The 16,145-nt window shown below is 42.4% G+C and overlaps 1 protein-coding gene across 1 annotated transcript; it reads right to left on the reverse strand.

The window, feature by feature from the left end:
* Positions 1–414: 414 nt before the first annotated feature.
* On the reverse strand, positions 415–15,449 carry SMIM23 (small integral membrane protein 23). Its single transcript, XM_025866621.2, has 4 exons — positions 15,283–15,449; positions 1,281–1,332; positions 1,016–1,083; positions 415–763 (listed from the first exon to the last, which is right to left on the reverse strand). The coding sequence occupies exons 1-4, from the start codon at positions 15,370–15,372 to the stop codon at positions 551–553; spliced, it is 423 nt and encodes a 140-aa protein (XP_025722406.1). The 5' UTR covers positions 15,373–15,449; the 3' UTR covers positions 415–550.
* Positions 15,450–16,145: the final 696 nt, after the last annotated feature.

Consider the following 16,145-nt stretch of genomic DNA (forward strand, 5'->3'; position numbering starts at 1 on the left):
CTCCACAGGGGTTTTGGCAATTTATGCTGTTAGCAGCAGTGTCTGAGAGTTGAGTTGCCGCATAACATCTATGCACTCCAGAATCAGAGTCTTGCTAAGTTCCAGGGAGGGAGGAAAAGGAAGTAAGGAAGAACTGTTTATCAGGCACCTACTCTATGCATATACACGTCTGGTCCTCACTGTAATGCTCTGAGGCAAATTGGCAGCCCTGAGTTTTACTAATGAGGCAGCAGTTTTGTCTCTGAGAGGTTAGGGAATTTGCACCATATCTCAGGTAAGTGGGCGAGGGTCCTGACCCGGAGGCTGGCTTGGTTCCAATGTGCCAGAGTTCTGGTGGGCTGGAGGATATCTCAGCAGAGCCCTGGGGTTGTCCTGACAGTGTTCATGAACCAGCAAGGTTCTTAGTGTCCCAACTATTTTATTTTCTTGCCTGCTTAGACATTCAAGTGTCACAGCTCAGCCCTTATTAGAGGAGCCCCTGGCAACCCTCCCCCCATTCCCCCACCCCTTCTTCCGCTTGGCATCCTCCGCAGGTTCCAGCCCTGGGCCCTCACAGTTGATTTTTGAAGTTGGAGCAGGGATCCTCCTGGTGCCCCTCTCCCAGAAGAGCATCTAACCACTCCTCCAGGTCCCGGACCAGCTGCTCCAGCTCTCGCACCTCTTTCTCTAGCTTCTCCAGGAAGACATGCAAGTTTTCCTTCAACCACGTCCTGATGACCTTTATTGGCTCTTCTGCGGGTTCATTGGTCTGGTATTCAAATCCCTGAAAGGCAGACGTCAAAGTTGCATCTTGAGCCTTTTCAAGTAGGACCCCCTTGCCACTGGTTTCAAAAAGTTTTCTGAGCCTTTGCATACGCTATTCCTTCTGTCTGGAGTGCCCATCCCCACCTTCTCCACCTGGCCAGCTCCTACTTATCCTTCAAGATCCAGCTCACCCATGACACCTCTGGGAAGCCTTCCCAGATTTCCTCAGCCAAACTTGACATCCCCTCAGCACCTTTTTTGAATATGTTACCTGGGAAGCCACAGGATTCTGGGGATAGTTACATTCTCTGATCCTTTCTGACACTTCCCAACTTCTTTCTGAAACAGGCACAAACATCACCTCTTAACAAGGGCAAATGAGCAGTCATTGAAATAAACATGGTTGGTCATCCCAGTGGGTGAAGGGGGGAGAAGGCAAGTTTTGGAGGCCCTGTTGACATGCAGCCATCTCCCGAATACCCCTCCTGACTCCAGGTGGACTCGGCTCCTCCTTTCTTAGCTTCCGGAATGCTCACCTGATATTCCTGTGCCCACGTACAGCACCAAGATCAGCAATGCCAACAGTGTCTGGTGGCAAGAAGAGGAGGAAGGAAGTGACTCACTGGGGGGCAGGCATCCCTGCTGCCCTCACAGAGCGGTGCTGTAAGATCGTTTTTAGAGCTTAACTTTTTTCCAGTTATCTATGGCATGCATGCTTACTACAAACCCCCCAAACATTGCAGAAGTAGGTAACATGGCAGCCCAGTGACATTCCACTGGAGTTTTCCCTCCCCTCTCTCTCCTGAGAAGGCCCACTTCTGTTCTCATTCCTTGCCTTGCTTTTACGTTTTTGCTCTAAATGATCTTTAAAAGGAATCAACTTTATTGTGGTATAATTCACAGACAATAAAATGCACACATTTTAAATGTACAGTTTGATGAGTTTTGACATGTCTACACCCGTGGACTACCATCCCAGTCAAGAGAAAGAACATTTCCATCATCCCGGAAAGTTCCCTTATACCCTTTTACAGTCTGTTCCCTCCTTACCCTCACCCTGCCAGAGGGATCCACTAATATGCTCTGTCACTACGGAGTAATTTTGCCTGGTCTATAACTTCATAAATGGAACTTCATAGTCTTTTGTGGTTAGCTAGTTTTGCTCAACATAATGCTTCTGAGTTGTCTCCATGTTTGTGTGTTCAGTGTTATTGATGAGTAATATATTGTATGAATATGGTACAATTTATCTCTTTACCTACTGATGGACTTTGGGCTGTTTCTAGTTTCTGATGATCATGAATAAAACTGCTATGAACACCTGGATACAACTGTTTGGGTGGACACATGTTCTCATTCTGCTTGGGTTAGCACCCAGAAATGCAAATGCTGGGTCATATGGCGGGTGCATGTTTAATTTGATAAGAAACCACCAACCTGTTTTCCAGGGGTTTGAACCAATTTACATTTCTACCAGCAACCTGAGAATGTTAGTTGCTCCACATTCCTGTTGGCAAAATTCTTAATTTTAGGCGTTCTATTGGTTGTGTAGTGGTACCTTGACCTAGTTTTTATATGCACTTCCCCAGTGATGAATGATGTTGTCTTAGTTTGTTTGCACTGCTGTAACAAAGTACCACAGACCGGATGGCTTATAAACAACAGAAATTTATTTCTTACTGTTCCGGGGGCTGGAAGTTTGGGACCAGGAGGCCAGCATGGTCAGGTTCTGGTGAGGGCGATCTTCTGGGTTCCATCCATTTCCACTGTATCATTACATGGTGGAGAGCAGAGAGAGCTCTTTGGGGTCTTTTTTTTTTTTTTTTTTAAATCAGGGCACTACTCCAATTTGTTAGGGTTCCACTCTCATGAATCATCTCCTGAAGACCCCCAACTCCTAAAACCAGCACTTTGGGAGTTAGGATTTCAACATATGAATTTAGGGGGGACATAAGCATTCAATCCATAGCAGATGTTGAGCATCTTTTCATGTGCTTACTGATCATAATTCACATATCTTACTTTGTGGGCGTGTCTATTAAAAACCCAGTTCATTTTTTTTTATTGGGCAATTTGTTTTCTTATTAAGTTTTAGTAGTTCTTTATTTATTTTGGATATATGTTCTTTGTCAGATGTTTGTATTGTGACTGTTTTCTCCAGGTCTGTGGCTTGCCTTTTCATTTACCAGGGTGTTTGAAAGTTAAAAGGTTTCAAATTTTATGAAGTTCAAATCATCAAACATATTCCCCTTATGGTTATGTTTTTTGCGTGCAATCTAAAAAATTCTGTCTAACTCAGGGTTGTGAAGATTTTTCTCCTCTGTTTTCTTCCTGGCATTTTATTGTTTTAATTTTCCACTTAGGTAGATGGTCCATTTTGAATTAATTTTTGTATATGCCGTGAAGGAGGGGTCAAGATTCTTTTCCTCATATGAATGTCCAGTTCTAGAATTATTTGTTCAAAAAGCCTAATTATTCATTGGATTGCATTGCTCTCTGTCAAAAATATGCCCACCATATTTATGTGGGTCTGCTTCTGGATTCTATTGTTTCACTGATCTATATATCAATCTTTATGTCAGGCCTAAATCTGTTAGTTTGTTGGAGCTGCTATAACAGAATACCACAGAATGGGTAGCTTAAACAAAAATTAATACTAACTATTAATAACAATTAACAGTCATGGAAATTGGAAGTCCAAAATCAAGGTGTGAGGCAGGGTTGGTTTCTGGTGAAACCTCTCTCCCTGGCTTCTGGAAGGCTGCCTTCTCCCTGTGTCCTCACATGGCCTTTTCTCTGTGCATCCCTGGTATCTCTCTTCTTATAAGGCCATCAGTGCTATTGGAGTAGAGCCCCACCCTTTATGACCTCATTTAACCTTAATTATTTCCAAGTACAGTTGGGGCTTCCACGTGTGAATTTTAGAGGACACAGTTCAATCCATAACAGCCCTCTCCACTGTCACTATGCTGTTCCATTCCTTTCTCTATCTTATGTCAATGCCACACTATCTAGATGACCATACAGCGTTTTTTTCTTTATTTTTTTAAATTTAATTTTATTATGTTATGTTAGTCACCATTCATTACATCATTAGTTTTTGATGTAGTGTTCCATGATTCATTGTTTGCGTATAACACCCAGTGCTCCATGCAGTACCTGCCCTCCTTAATACCCGTCACTGGGCTAATCCATCCCCCCACCCCTCCCCTTTAAAACCCTCAGTTTGTTTCTCAGAGTCCATACTCTCTCATGGTTCGTCTCCCCCTCTGATTCCCCCCCTTCATTTTTCCCTCCCAATTATCTTTTTTTTTTTAAAAACATGTAATGTATTATTTGTTTCAGAGGTACAGGTCTGTGATTCATCAGTCTTGCACAATTCACAGCGCTCACCATAGCACATACCCTCCCCAATGTCTATCACCCAGCCACCCCATCCCTCCCACCCCCACAACACTCTAGCAACCCTCAGTTTGTTTCCTGAGATTAAGAATTCCTCACATCAGTGAGATCATATGATACTTGTTTTTCTCTGATTGACCTATTTCGCTTAGCTTAATACCCTCTAGTTCCATCCACGTCGTTGCAAATGGCAAGATTTCATTTTTTTGATGGCTGCATAATATTCCATTGTATATATAAACCACATCTTCTTTATCCATCTGTTGTTGGACATTTTGGCTCTTTCAATAGTTTGGCTGTTGTGGACATTGCTGCTAAACATGAGGGTGCACGTACCCCTTCGGATCACTACATTTGTATCTTTGGGGTAAATACCCAGTAGTGCAATTGCTGGGTCGTAGGGTAGCTCTATATTCAACCTTTTGAGGAAACTCCATACTGTTTTCCAGAGTGGCTGAACCAGCTTGCATTCCCACCAACAGTGTAGGAGGGAATTGGAAACTGGAAGTCCAAGATCAAGGTGTGAGGCAGGGTTGGTTTCTGGTGAAACCTCTCTCCCTGGCTTCTGGAAGGCTGCCTTCTCCCTGTGTCCTCACATGGCCTTTTCTCTGTGCATCCCTGGTATCTCTCTTCTTATAAGGCCATCAGTGCTATTGGAGTAGAGCCCCACCCTTTATGACCTCATTTAACCTTTCTCTGCATCCCCGCCAACATCTGTCATTTCCTGACTTGTTAATTTTAGCCATTCTGACTGGTGTGAGTGAGGTGGTATCTCACTGAGGTTTTGATTTGGATTTCCCTGATGCTGAGCAATGTTGAACACTTTTTTATGCGTCTGTTGGCCATTTGTATGTTTTCTTTGCAGAAATGTCTGTTCATGTCTTCTGCCCATTTCTTGATTGGATTATTTGTTCTTTGGGTGTTGAGTTTGATAAGTTCTTTATAGATTTTGGATACTAGCCCTTTATCTGATATGTCATTTGCAAATATCTTCTCCCATTCTGTCGGTTGTCTTTTGGTTTTGTTGACTGTTTCCTTTGCTGTGCAAAAGCTTTTTATCCTGATGAAGTCCTAATAGGTCATTTTTGCCCTTGCTTCCCTTGCCTTTGGCGATGTTTCTAGGAAGAAGTTGCTGTGGCTGAGGTTGAAGAGGTTGCTGCCTGTGTCCTCCTCTAGGATTTTGATGGACTCCTGTCTCACATTTAGGTCTTTCATCCATTTTGAGTCTATTTTTGTGTGTGGTATAAGGAAATGGTCCAGTTTCATCCTTCTGCATGTGGCTGTTCAATTTTCCCAACACGATTTGTTGAAGAGACTGTCTTTTTTCCATTGGACATTCTTTCCTGCTTTGTCGAAGATTAGTTGGCCGTAGAGTTGAGGGTCCATTTCTGGGCTCTCTATTCTGTTCCATTGATCTATGTGTCTGTTTTTGTGCCACTACCATACTGTCTTGATGATGACAGCTTTGTAATAGAGCTTGAAGTCTGGAATTGTGATGCCACCAGCTTTGCTTTTCTTTTTCAACATTCCTCTGGCTATTCGGGCTCTTTTCTGGTTCCATACAAATTTTAGGATTATTTGTTCCGTTTCTTTGAAAAAAGTGGATGGTATTTTGATAAGGATTGCATTGAATGTGTAGATTGCTCTAGGTAGCATTGACATCTTCACAATGTTTGTTCTTCCAATCCATGAGCATGGAACGTTTTTCCATCTCTTTGTGTCTTCCTCAATTTGTTTCATGAGTATTTTATAGTTTTCTGAGTACAGATTCTTTGCCTCTTTGGTTAGATTTATTACTAGGTATCTTATGGTTTTGGGTGCAATTGTAAATGGGATCGACCCCTTACTTTCTCTTTCTTCTGTCTTGTTGTTGGTGTATAGGAATGCCACTGATTTCTGTGCATTGATTTTATATCCTGCCACTTTACTGAATTCCTGTATGAGTTCTAGCAGTTTTGGGGTGGAGTTTTTTGGGTTTTCCACATAAAGTATCATATCATCTGCAAAGAGGGAGAGTTTGACTTCTTCTTCGCTGATTCGGAGGCCTTTCATTTCTTTTTGTTGTCTGATTGCTGTGGCTAGGACTTCTAGTACTATGTTGAATAGCAGTGGTGATAGTGGACATCCCTGCCATGTTTCTGACCTTAGGGGAAAAGCTCTCAGTTTTTTCCCTTTGAGAATGATATTCACTGTGGGTTTTTATAGATGGCTTTTATGATATTGAGGTATGTACCCTCTATCCCTGAAGAGTTTTAATCAAGAGAGGATGCTGTACTCTGTCAAATGCTTTTTCTGCATCTTGAGAGGATCATATGGTTCTTGGTCTTTCTTTTATTAATGATTGTATCACATTGATTGATTTGCGGATATTGAACCAAACTTGCAGCCCAGGAATAAATCCCATTTGGTCGTGGTGAATAATCCTTTTAATGTACTGTTGGATCCTATTGGCCAGTGTTTTGGTGAGAATTTTTGCATCCACATTCATCAGGGATATTGGTCTGTAATTCTCATTTTTGTTGGGGTCTTTGCTTTGTCTGGTTTTGGGATCAAGGTAATGCTGGCCTCGTAAAATGAGTTTGGAAATTTTCCTTCCATTTCTATTTTTGGAACAGTTTCAGAAGACTAGGTATCAATTCTTCTTTAAATGTTTGGTAGAATTCCCCTGGGAAGCCATCTGGCCCTGGGCTCTCATTTGTTGGGAGATTTTTGATGACTGCTTCAATTTCCTTAGTGGTTATGGGTCTATTCGGGTTTTCTATTTCTTCCTGGTTCAGTTTTGGTAGTTTATACGTCTCTAGGAATGCATCCATTTCTTCCAGATTATATAATTTGCTGGCATATAGTTGCTCATAATATGTTCTTACAATTGTATTTTTTTGGTGTTGGTTGTGATCTCTCCTCTTTCATTCATGATTTTATTTATTTGGGTTGTTTCTCTTTTCTTTTTGGTAAGTCTGGACAGGGGTTTATCAATCTTATTAATTCTTTAAAGAACCATCTCCTAGTTTCATTGATCTGTTCTACTGTTCTTTTGGTTTCTATTTCATTGATTTCTGCCTTGATCTTTATTATTTCTCTTCTCCTGCTGGGTTTAGGCTTTATTTGCTGTTCTTTCTCCAGCTCCTTTAGGTGTAGGGTTAGGTTGTGTATGTGAGACCTTTCTTGTTTCTTGAGAAAGGCTTGTATTGCTATATACTTTCCTTTTAGGACCAACTTTGCTGCATCTGAATGATTTTGAACAGTTGTGTTTTCATTTTCATTTGTTTCCATGAATTTTTTAAATTCTTCTTTAATTTCCTGGTTGACCCATTCATTCTTTAGTAGGATGCTCTTTAGCCTCCATGTATTTGAGTTCTTTCCGACTTTCCTCTTGTGATTGAGTTCTAGTTTCAAAGCATTGTGGTCCAAAAATATGCAGGGAATGATCCCAATCTTTTGGTACCAGTTGAGACCTGATTTGTGACCTAGGATGTGATCTATTCTGGAGAATGTTCCATGGGCACTAGAGAAGAATGTGTATTCTGTTGCTTTGGGATGGAATGTTCTGAATATATCTGTGAAGTCCATTTGGTCCAGTGTGTCATTTAAAGCCTTTATTTCCTTGTTGATCTTTTGCTTAGATGATCTGTACATTTCACTGAGGGGGGTGTTAAAGTCCCCTACTATTATTGTATTGTTGTCGAAGTGTTTCTTTGATTTTGTTATTAATTGGCTTATATAATTGGCTGCTCCCATGTTAGGGGCATAGATATTTACAATTGTTAGATCTTCCTGTTGGACAGACCCTTTAAGTATGATATAGTGTCCTTCCTCAACTCTTATTATAGTCTTTGGTTTAAAATCTAATTTGTCTGATATAAGGATTGCCACCCCAGCTTTCTTTTGATGTCCATTAGCATGGTAAATGGTTTTCCACCTCCTCACTTTCAATTTCTCTCCTATAAGTTGCTCCAATATACCTTCTGCCCCTGTCTCTCTTTCTTCTTCTTCTGGGATTCCAATTATTCTAATATTGTTTCATCTTATGGTATCACTTATCTCTCAAATTCTGCCCTCCTGATCCAGTAGTTGTTTATCTCTTTTTCTCAGCTTCTTTATTTTCCATCATTTGGTCTTCTATATCACTAATTCTCTCTTCTGCCTCATTTATCCTAGCAGTTAGAGCCTCCATTTTTGATTGCACCTCATTAATAGCCTTTTTGATTTTGATTTGGTTAGATTTTAGTTCTTTTATTTCTCCAGAAATGGATTCTCTAGTATCTTCTATGCTTTTTTCAAGTCCAGCTAGTATCTTTATAATCATCATTCCAAACTCTAGTTCCAACATCTTACTAATATCTGTATTGATTAGGTCCCTGGCAGTCAGTACTGCCTCTTGTTCTTTTTTTTGAGGTGAGTTTTTCCGTCTTGTCATTTTATCCAGAGAAGAACAGATGAATGAGAGAACAAAATGCTAACAGGGTAACAATGACTCCAGAAAAATATACACTAAACAAATCAGAAGAGACCTGAAACCGGGAGGAAAAGAAAGGGAAAGAAAGAAAAGAAAAAAAAAAAAGAATATGATCAAATATGATTAGGCTGGTGCATACATCAGTGCCACACCCTACATTGTGGGCACATTTTGGTCTATTAGAAGACACTACCTCCCAAAATTTTAAAGAAAGAAAAACTTGTATGTGTATAAAAATAAGGGTAAATACAATGAAGGGATGGAATATGACTGTAAAGATGAAAATTACAAAAGAAAATTATAAAAGGAATTGATGAGAAGTTGGTTGAAAAAAGAAAGAAAAATAAAAAAAAAAATGGGGACAGAATGTGATCAGGCAGGAGACTAGAACAAAGCCATACACTAGAGATGCAGGGTATATTTTGGTCTGTTAGAAGAATCTGTATCCTAAAATTTTAAAGAGAGAACTTATATATATATATATACAAAAAATAAAGTTAACTACAATGAAGGGATAGAATATGACTCTAAAGATGAAAAATAAAAAAGATTTTTTAAAAAGGGATTGATAAAATGTTGGTTGAAAAAGGGAAAAAGAAAAATTCAAAAAAAAAGAAAAAGAAAAAAAGAAAATTAAAAAAATTAAATTTGAAAGACTAAAGAATCATGGGAAAAAAGCCATGAATTCTATGTGCAGTATTCCCCTAGTGCTGGAGTTCTGCCATTCTCGTTGATTGGTAAACTTGGTCTTGGCTGGTGGTTCTTGCTGATCTTCTGGGGGAGGGGCCTGTTGCCGTGGTTCCCAAATGTCTTTGCCGGAGGCGGAATTGCCCCGCCCTTGCTGGTCCGAGCTAAGTAATCTGCTCGGGTTTGCTCTCGGGAGCTTTTGTTCCCTGCAAGCTTTCCGTACAGCTTGGAGAATGAGAGTGAAAATGGTGGCCTCCCAATCTCCGCCCCGGGAGGAGCGGAGAACTCTGGGCCCTGCTCCTTAGTGCGTCCCCAGAGAAAAGCCGTCAGTCACTCCTGTCTTCCCGGTCTCTGGCCGCACTCCGCGCTCACCTGGCCTGTGACCGAGCGTTTCTATCTCTGGCTCACGACCCTGTGTGGAGTCTCCAAACCCAGCAGATCCCTGCGGTGCGCTCCTGCACTGCTCCTCCTAGGGGAGGAAGGGGAGTCTCCCCGGATCTGCCGCTTGTTGGGTCCCTGCTGGAGGAGCAGTGGCCCGAGTGGGCCGCGGATCACGGTTTACGGCAATCCCGAGCTGAGAGCTTGCTCCTAGGCTCCGTCTCTGCAGCCGACTTCCCCGCTATGATACCTGGGAGCTCTGCTGCACTCAGGCACCCCCAGTCTTTCTGTGACCCCAAGGGTCCTGAGACCACACTGTCCCACAGAGGGTTCCACCCCCCACTTGGCCACTGGAGCAACGTCCCTCAGCGGAGCCAACTTCTACAAGTTCCGATTTTGTGCTCCGCGGCTCTATCACTTGCCAGAAGTGGCCGATGGAGGCCCCCTCCCCCGCCGTCTATCCTCCCGAATATCACCTCGGATTCACTTCTCCCCACGTCCTACCTTCCAGAAAGTGGTCGCTTTTCTGTTCAGAGAGTTGCTGCTATTGTTTTCTTCGATCTCCTGTTGAGTTCGTAGGTGTTCAGAATGGTTTGATCCCTATCCAGCTGAGTTCCTGGGACCAGACGAAATCCAGGTCTCCTACTCCTCTGCCATCTTGCTCCTCCTCCATACAGCTTTATTGTAACATTTGAAATCAGATAGTGTGAGTTTTCAAACTTTGTGCCTTTCAAATTTGTTCTGATTACCCTAGATCCTTTGCATTTTCACATATATATATATCTCAACCTTTTCAGTTTCTATAAAAAAAAAAAAACCCTGTGATTTTGATTAGTATTACATTGAAACTGTGGTTCAATTTGGTGAGAAAGAATGTCTCTAAAATATCATACCTTGTAATCCGTGAACATGGTGAATCTCTACATTACACTGTCTTTGGTTATTTTTAGCAATGTTTCATCGTTTTCAAGTGTAGAGGCCATGCTCATCTTTCAGAAGTATTTTGTGGATTTTGATGCTATTATAACTAGTATCGTTTTTAAATTTTCATTTTCCAATTGTTCGTTGCTAGTCTATAGAAACACAATTGATTTTGTGTCTTATGACTTAATTCTTTCTTTTTTATCTGATAGAGTTTAGGATTTTGTATATAAAAAATCATGCTGTCTGGGAAGAAGTTTTACTTCATCCTTTCTACTCTTTATCTTTCAAAAAATCTTTAGCTTTTTTGCTTGCCTTGTATATTAACTAGAATCACTAGTAAAATACCAATAGAAGTGGCGAAAGCAAACATCCTCATCTTGCGCTGTATCTTAGGGGGACAGGGTGTGAGTAGAGGAGGTTGTGGCTTTTTTCTGTTGTCCTTTCTCAGTTTGAAGACATTTCCTTCTGTTCCTACTGTTCTGAGAATTTTACCAAGAATGAATGCTGAATTAGTGAAATGCACTTCCTGTATCCACTGAGAGACTTGAGTGCAGTCCTTTTTTGTCTGAGCCTGCAGCAGATTGCATGGATTGACTTGAATACCTAACCAACCTGGGTTCCTTCAGGAAGCCATTTGTTCATGATGCATTCACCTTTTTCTATATTGCTGGGTTTGATTTGCTACTGTTTGTGGAGATTGTTCTTTTCAACTATATTCATGGAGAGATTAGATTTTTTTTCTATATGTTTGTGGAGTTTTAGAGTCAAGGTTATGTTGTCCCTTTAAAATGAGTCAGGGAGTATTTCCTCCACCTCTATTTTATGAAGGAATTTTTGTGAGATTCGTCACATGATTTATAGAATTTATTGGTGAAATCTTTGGGGCTTTCTTTGTCACATGATTGATAGAATTTATTGGTGAAATCTTTTGGGCTTGTAGTCTTTTGGGCTTTTTATTTCTTCTTGAGTCACGTTTGTAAATTGTGTTGTCCAAGAAGTTTTTACATTTCACCTAGGTGAGCAAATGCATTGGCATCCAGTCATTCCTCATATTATCTTCATATCCTTTTAATGTCTATAGGAGGTAGACATGTGATAGTTCCATTTTATTCTCGATATTGGTAATCTGTGTTTTCTCTTTTTTAAAAAAAATAGACTATGAAAAATTTACCAAATTTATAAATCTTTTCAAAGCAAAAGTTTATTAATTTTATTTATTTCGTTTTCTATTTCATTAATTTCTCATTTTATCTTTATTGTTTCTTCTTTCTATCGTTGAGCTTAATTCTTCCTTATTTCCTTCTTAACGTGGAAATTTGACCGTTGCTCCTGTTGCTTCTTTTTTTTTTTTAGATTTTTAAAAAATTTCATTTATTTGAGAGAGAGAGAGAACACAAGCAGAGGGGAGGAGCAGGGGGAGAGGGAGAAGCAGACTCCCTGCTAAACAGGGAGCCTGATGCAGGGCTTGATCTCAGGACCCTAAGATCATGACCTGAGCCGAAGGCAGGCGCTTAACTGACTGAGCCACCTAGGCGCCTCTAGCCATTGCTTCTAAAGTTTTCTTTTTTTCCAAATATATGTATGTATATGTGTGTGTGCATGTATATATACACATACATGTCTGTATATGTGTGTGCATAGATGGGTGTCCATGTCTGTATATGTGTGCTCTCAAAGGAATGCCTGAGAATTAAGGAGTTCCTCTGCTCTAGCTGGGCCGGAATTCCAGCAACCTCCAGCGCTGCTGGATTTCCAGGATCTCTGCTCTGCTCTCAAGGGCAGAGCAGCCACTCTGGTGAGAGTGGCTAATCCAGCCCTTGGCATGCGCATCCCAGCCCTCCTCCAAGGAGTCATGGGGAACCCCTGAGTGCGCAGCCCTCTCCCCTCTCCAGTGCCTCGTCCTACAGAGTTCTGTGCCTCCCCTCCCCCCCCCCCCCCCCCCCCCCCCCCCCCCCGCAGCTTAGCAGGACTGTGGTGCTGTGCTTGGCCTCTACCTCAGTGCAACAACCGCTGGGAAAGAGTGGAGGCTGTCATGAGTCTTCCTTTCCTCCGGGATGGCACTCTTGTGCTGCCTGGTGGCCGTCACCCAAGAGTAGCTGCCCCATAGGTGTCATGCATTTTGTGGTTGCTCCAATGGGAAGGCTAGCCTAGCCCCAGTTACTGGGAAGTCTCGTCCTAGCGTTTTGAGGCAGGATGGAGTGAAGGAGCTACCTGGAGACAGCATTGCTCGCTGGTGCCTGCATCAGTCCAAGATCATTTAGGAGATTCTGGTGGACGTGCCAGGATTAAGAGGAGAAAGGGGTCTTTTAGAGAGGTGGGAGAAGAGACAAGGGCAGTCTGAGTCTGGGAGGGGCCTGGCACCCATTCTCGGTGGTGTGTCTGGGCTGGCCTTAGCACAGCGAATTCAGAGACACCGATTTTCAACAGACATTGTGAGTTGGGAGAGTGACAGTGTCAGGGGCACGCAAAAGTGGACAAAGGATTAAGGCACACACAGTACTGACTGACACTGAATTTTCCCCAACTCACTAGAGGCAGGCTGACTCCGATTTAATTTGCCTTGAAGTAACACATTTCTTATTTACCGAGTTTGTGAAGCAAGAATTAGACCAGCTACCACCACAAAGAAGATAAAAGATTTGCATGATTTGCCTCTTCCCCAGATAGTTTTCTTTATATATACTAGCAACTATATTATTATCATCATGACCTTTTAAAATAAAAATAAAAAGCAACAATCTGGCAGAGTCTTACAGATATACGGATGAGCGAAAGAAGCCAGGCATAAAGGTACACACTGATTCCATGCACATGAAATTCAAGAAAATACAAAACTCATCTATGATGATAGAGGTCAGGAATCATGGTTATGTGGGAGGGGGCCCAGCAGGGAGGGGACTGAAGGAGGCTTCTGGGGCACCGGGAATGTTCCATAGCTTGACCTGGTGGGGGGGGGCGCGCGCTGTGACTGCCCAGGTGTGTAGGCCCAGTGTAAAGATCCTTCCATTGTACACTTAAGGGCACTTTTTCTTTTCTTAATAATATTCCCTGGGCATAAGACACACAGAACTATTTCGTTCTTTATAATGGCTGTTAAGCATTCTATGGTGAATGCTCTGCTATTTAACAACCCCTCTGTCCATGCACTTTACAGGATGATGTCTTCCCCAGCACACTTGCTGCTGGGTTTGTATTTTGTACTCTGTGGGGGGCAAAGAGTGAAACAGGGGCAGGATTAAGTTTTAGTTCTCCTTATGCTACTGTCTTGGGGCCTGAGCCAAATCATTTCTTCTCTCTGAGCCTCAATTGCTTCATCTGTAAAATGAATTTTGAAATATGCTGAAAGGTCTTTTCTTTTTTTTAAAGATTTTATTTATTTATTTGACAAAGAGTGAGAGAGCACAAGCAGGGGGAGCAGGAGAAGGAAAGGGAAAAGCAGGCTCCCCGCTGAGCAGGGAGCCTGATGTGGGGCTCGATCCTAGGACCCTGGGATCATGACCTGAGCCAAAGGCAAACGCTTAACTGTCTGAGCCACCCAGGCGCCCCTGAAAAGTCTTTCAAAAGGAAAAGCTGTGACTCTGTTTTCGATCGGCTTGGGAAATGCTGTGGTTATCAAAGTGAAGTGAATTCCTTGCTGCAGAACTTCTCAGAGCCTTCATTATGTGAATGAGCAGTGTAAGTCTCCAAGGTTGGGGGGACAAGAATATCGGCATTCCTTGAACTACAGAACTTTTTTGGGGATTTTTCTCAAAGGCTTCCTGGGGTTTGGTATTTATGCAACTCTTTTTAGGAAAAGGTGGAGCATGATAAGAACCCCACAAGGCCCCCGTCTTGCTGTGAGGTCCAGCACAAAGGAGGAATTGGGGTATGTATATCAAATGAACAAGTGAACAAATCTTTTGGAAACGTATAGAGATCAGTCATCCGTTGCTCTGCTTAAAACCCCTCGATGGCCTCTTATTAATCTCAGAATAAAGTCCTATCTCTTTCCATGGTGTGCGAGGTCTAGGCGACCTTCCCAGCCTTCTTTACATGCCTTCCTCACTTCTCCATCTGGGAGGCAGTGGAGTGCAGGGTAAGCTTGTTAAGGGGTCCTAGAATCAAATGCACCTGATTCAAAACCTGGGTCCTGGCTATATGGCCTTTTTGCTTTTCTAAGCTTTGGTTTATCCATCTGTGAATGAGGTTGTTAATAGTGCCTCTCAGGCATGTTGTAAGTCATGAAAGAGAGAGGGGGTGGAAGCACCGGGCTGTGCATTATAAGTGATGACATTTCCCATTTTGACATAAATCTGCATGAGGTTTGAATTTTAGCTCTACGAACAAATACTCCAGGAGCTCTACAATTCAGCTGTATCCTATTTATTTCAGTTCGTTCATTCATTCATTCAACCGCTATTACGCACCAAGCACCATTGTAGGCACTAGGGATCTAGTAGGAAACTAAACAAACAATCCAGCCCTCCTGGAGCATAAGTTCTGCTGGCAGTGCTGGGAATGAAATAAGAGAGTCAGTCAGTAATGGCCTCGAGGAAGAAGCCCCAAAGCATGCATGCTGCGTCCCACCACGTGGGGCTCCAGGAAGAGTAGGGCTGAAGGCCTCTTCTGACTTTGAGGGCCTTATAGTCTGTCTGCAGTGGCAAAGGGAGCCCAGATGGGAGGAAGGCAGCATACATCCAGTCTGGCCTCACCTGTTTCCTGTCCTCACAGCGACTGCCCCTTCTCCTTTCAAACAGCTCGGCCGCCACTCGCCCCCTGCTGCCCACCTGTTGGATCACCATGGCCTCAGGTCAGGCTGCCTGGGTGGAACAAGGTACTGCCACCTGACAGGCAGATGGGTGCCCTCCTCCTCCCTGGCCTCTGGTTACCAGGCATCCCTCAAACACTGAGTTCTGATGTCATAGAAGGTGGAAGACAGCAATGCCCCTACCTTGTCATCATCACCCTGATTTTTATTCTAGTCTCTCACAGTTTTTTTTTCATATAAATGTAAAAAACAAAGACCAGAAAAAACTGCATCAAAATATTGTATTTCAGGATGATGATTTTTCTGCTCTATTTTCTTCTATATCTTCAACTGTTTAGTAAAATGCAAGTTTTAAAATACAAAACAATAAAATTTTTAGCTGAAATCCTTATTGAGATAGTTGTAAAGATTTCATTTATTTATTTGACAGAGAGAGAGAGAGAGAGAGAGCGAGAGAGGGAACACAAGCAGGGGGAGTGGGAGAGGGAGAAGCAGGCTTCCCCGCGGAGCAGGGAGCCCAATGTGGGACTCGACCCCAGGAACCTGGGATCACGACCTGAGCTGAAGGCAGACGCTTAACGACTGAGCCACCCAGGCGCCCCAAAACACATGTGGTAGTAAGAAATAATACAGGAGATCCAGCGTACCTTATACCTAGTCCCCCCAGTGGTAACATCTTACATCCCCTGTGACACAGTATTACAACCAGGATTTGCCACTGATGCAATCTATCAATCTTATTCAGATCTCTCCTGTTTCACTTGTACTCATTTGTGAATGTGTATTTAATTCTAAATATTTGTCACG

This window comes from Callorhinus ursinus, unplaced genomic scaffold (assembly GCF_003265705.2).
Source record: "Callorhinus ursinus isolate GAN/ISIS: 27379988/994484 unplaced genomic scaffold, GSC_fseal_2.0 scaffold3, whole genome shotgun sequence".
Taxonomy (NCBI): domain Eukaryota; kingdom Metazoa; phylum Chordata; class Mammalia; order Carnivora; family Otariidae; genus Callorhinus; species Callorhinus ursinus.

What these genes read in the sequence shown, in the direction of transcription:
- SMIM23 (XM_025866621.2), bottom strand. Translation starts at nt 15,372, where the DNA reads ATGGTGATCCAACAGGTGGGCAGCAGGGGGCGAGTGGCGGCCGAGCTG. An exon ending in GCTGTGAGGACAGGAAACAG is followed by an intron (nt 1,333 to 15,282) that starts GTGAGGCCAGAC and finishes TCTTGCCACCAG; the next exon opens with ACACTGTTGGCATTGCTGAT. An exon ending in AGAATCCTGTGGCTTCCCAG is followed by an intron (nt 764 to 1,015) that starts GTAACATATTCA and finishes TCTGCCTTTCAG; the next exon opens with GGATTTGAATACCAGACCAA.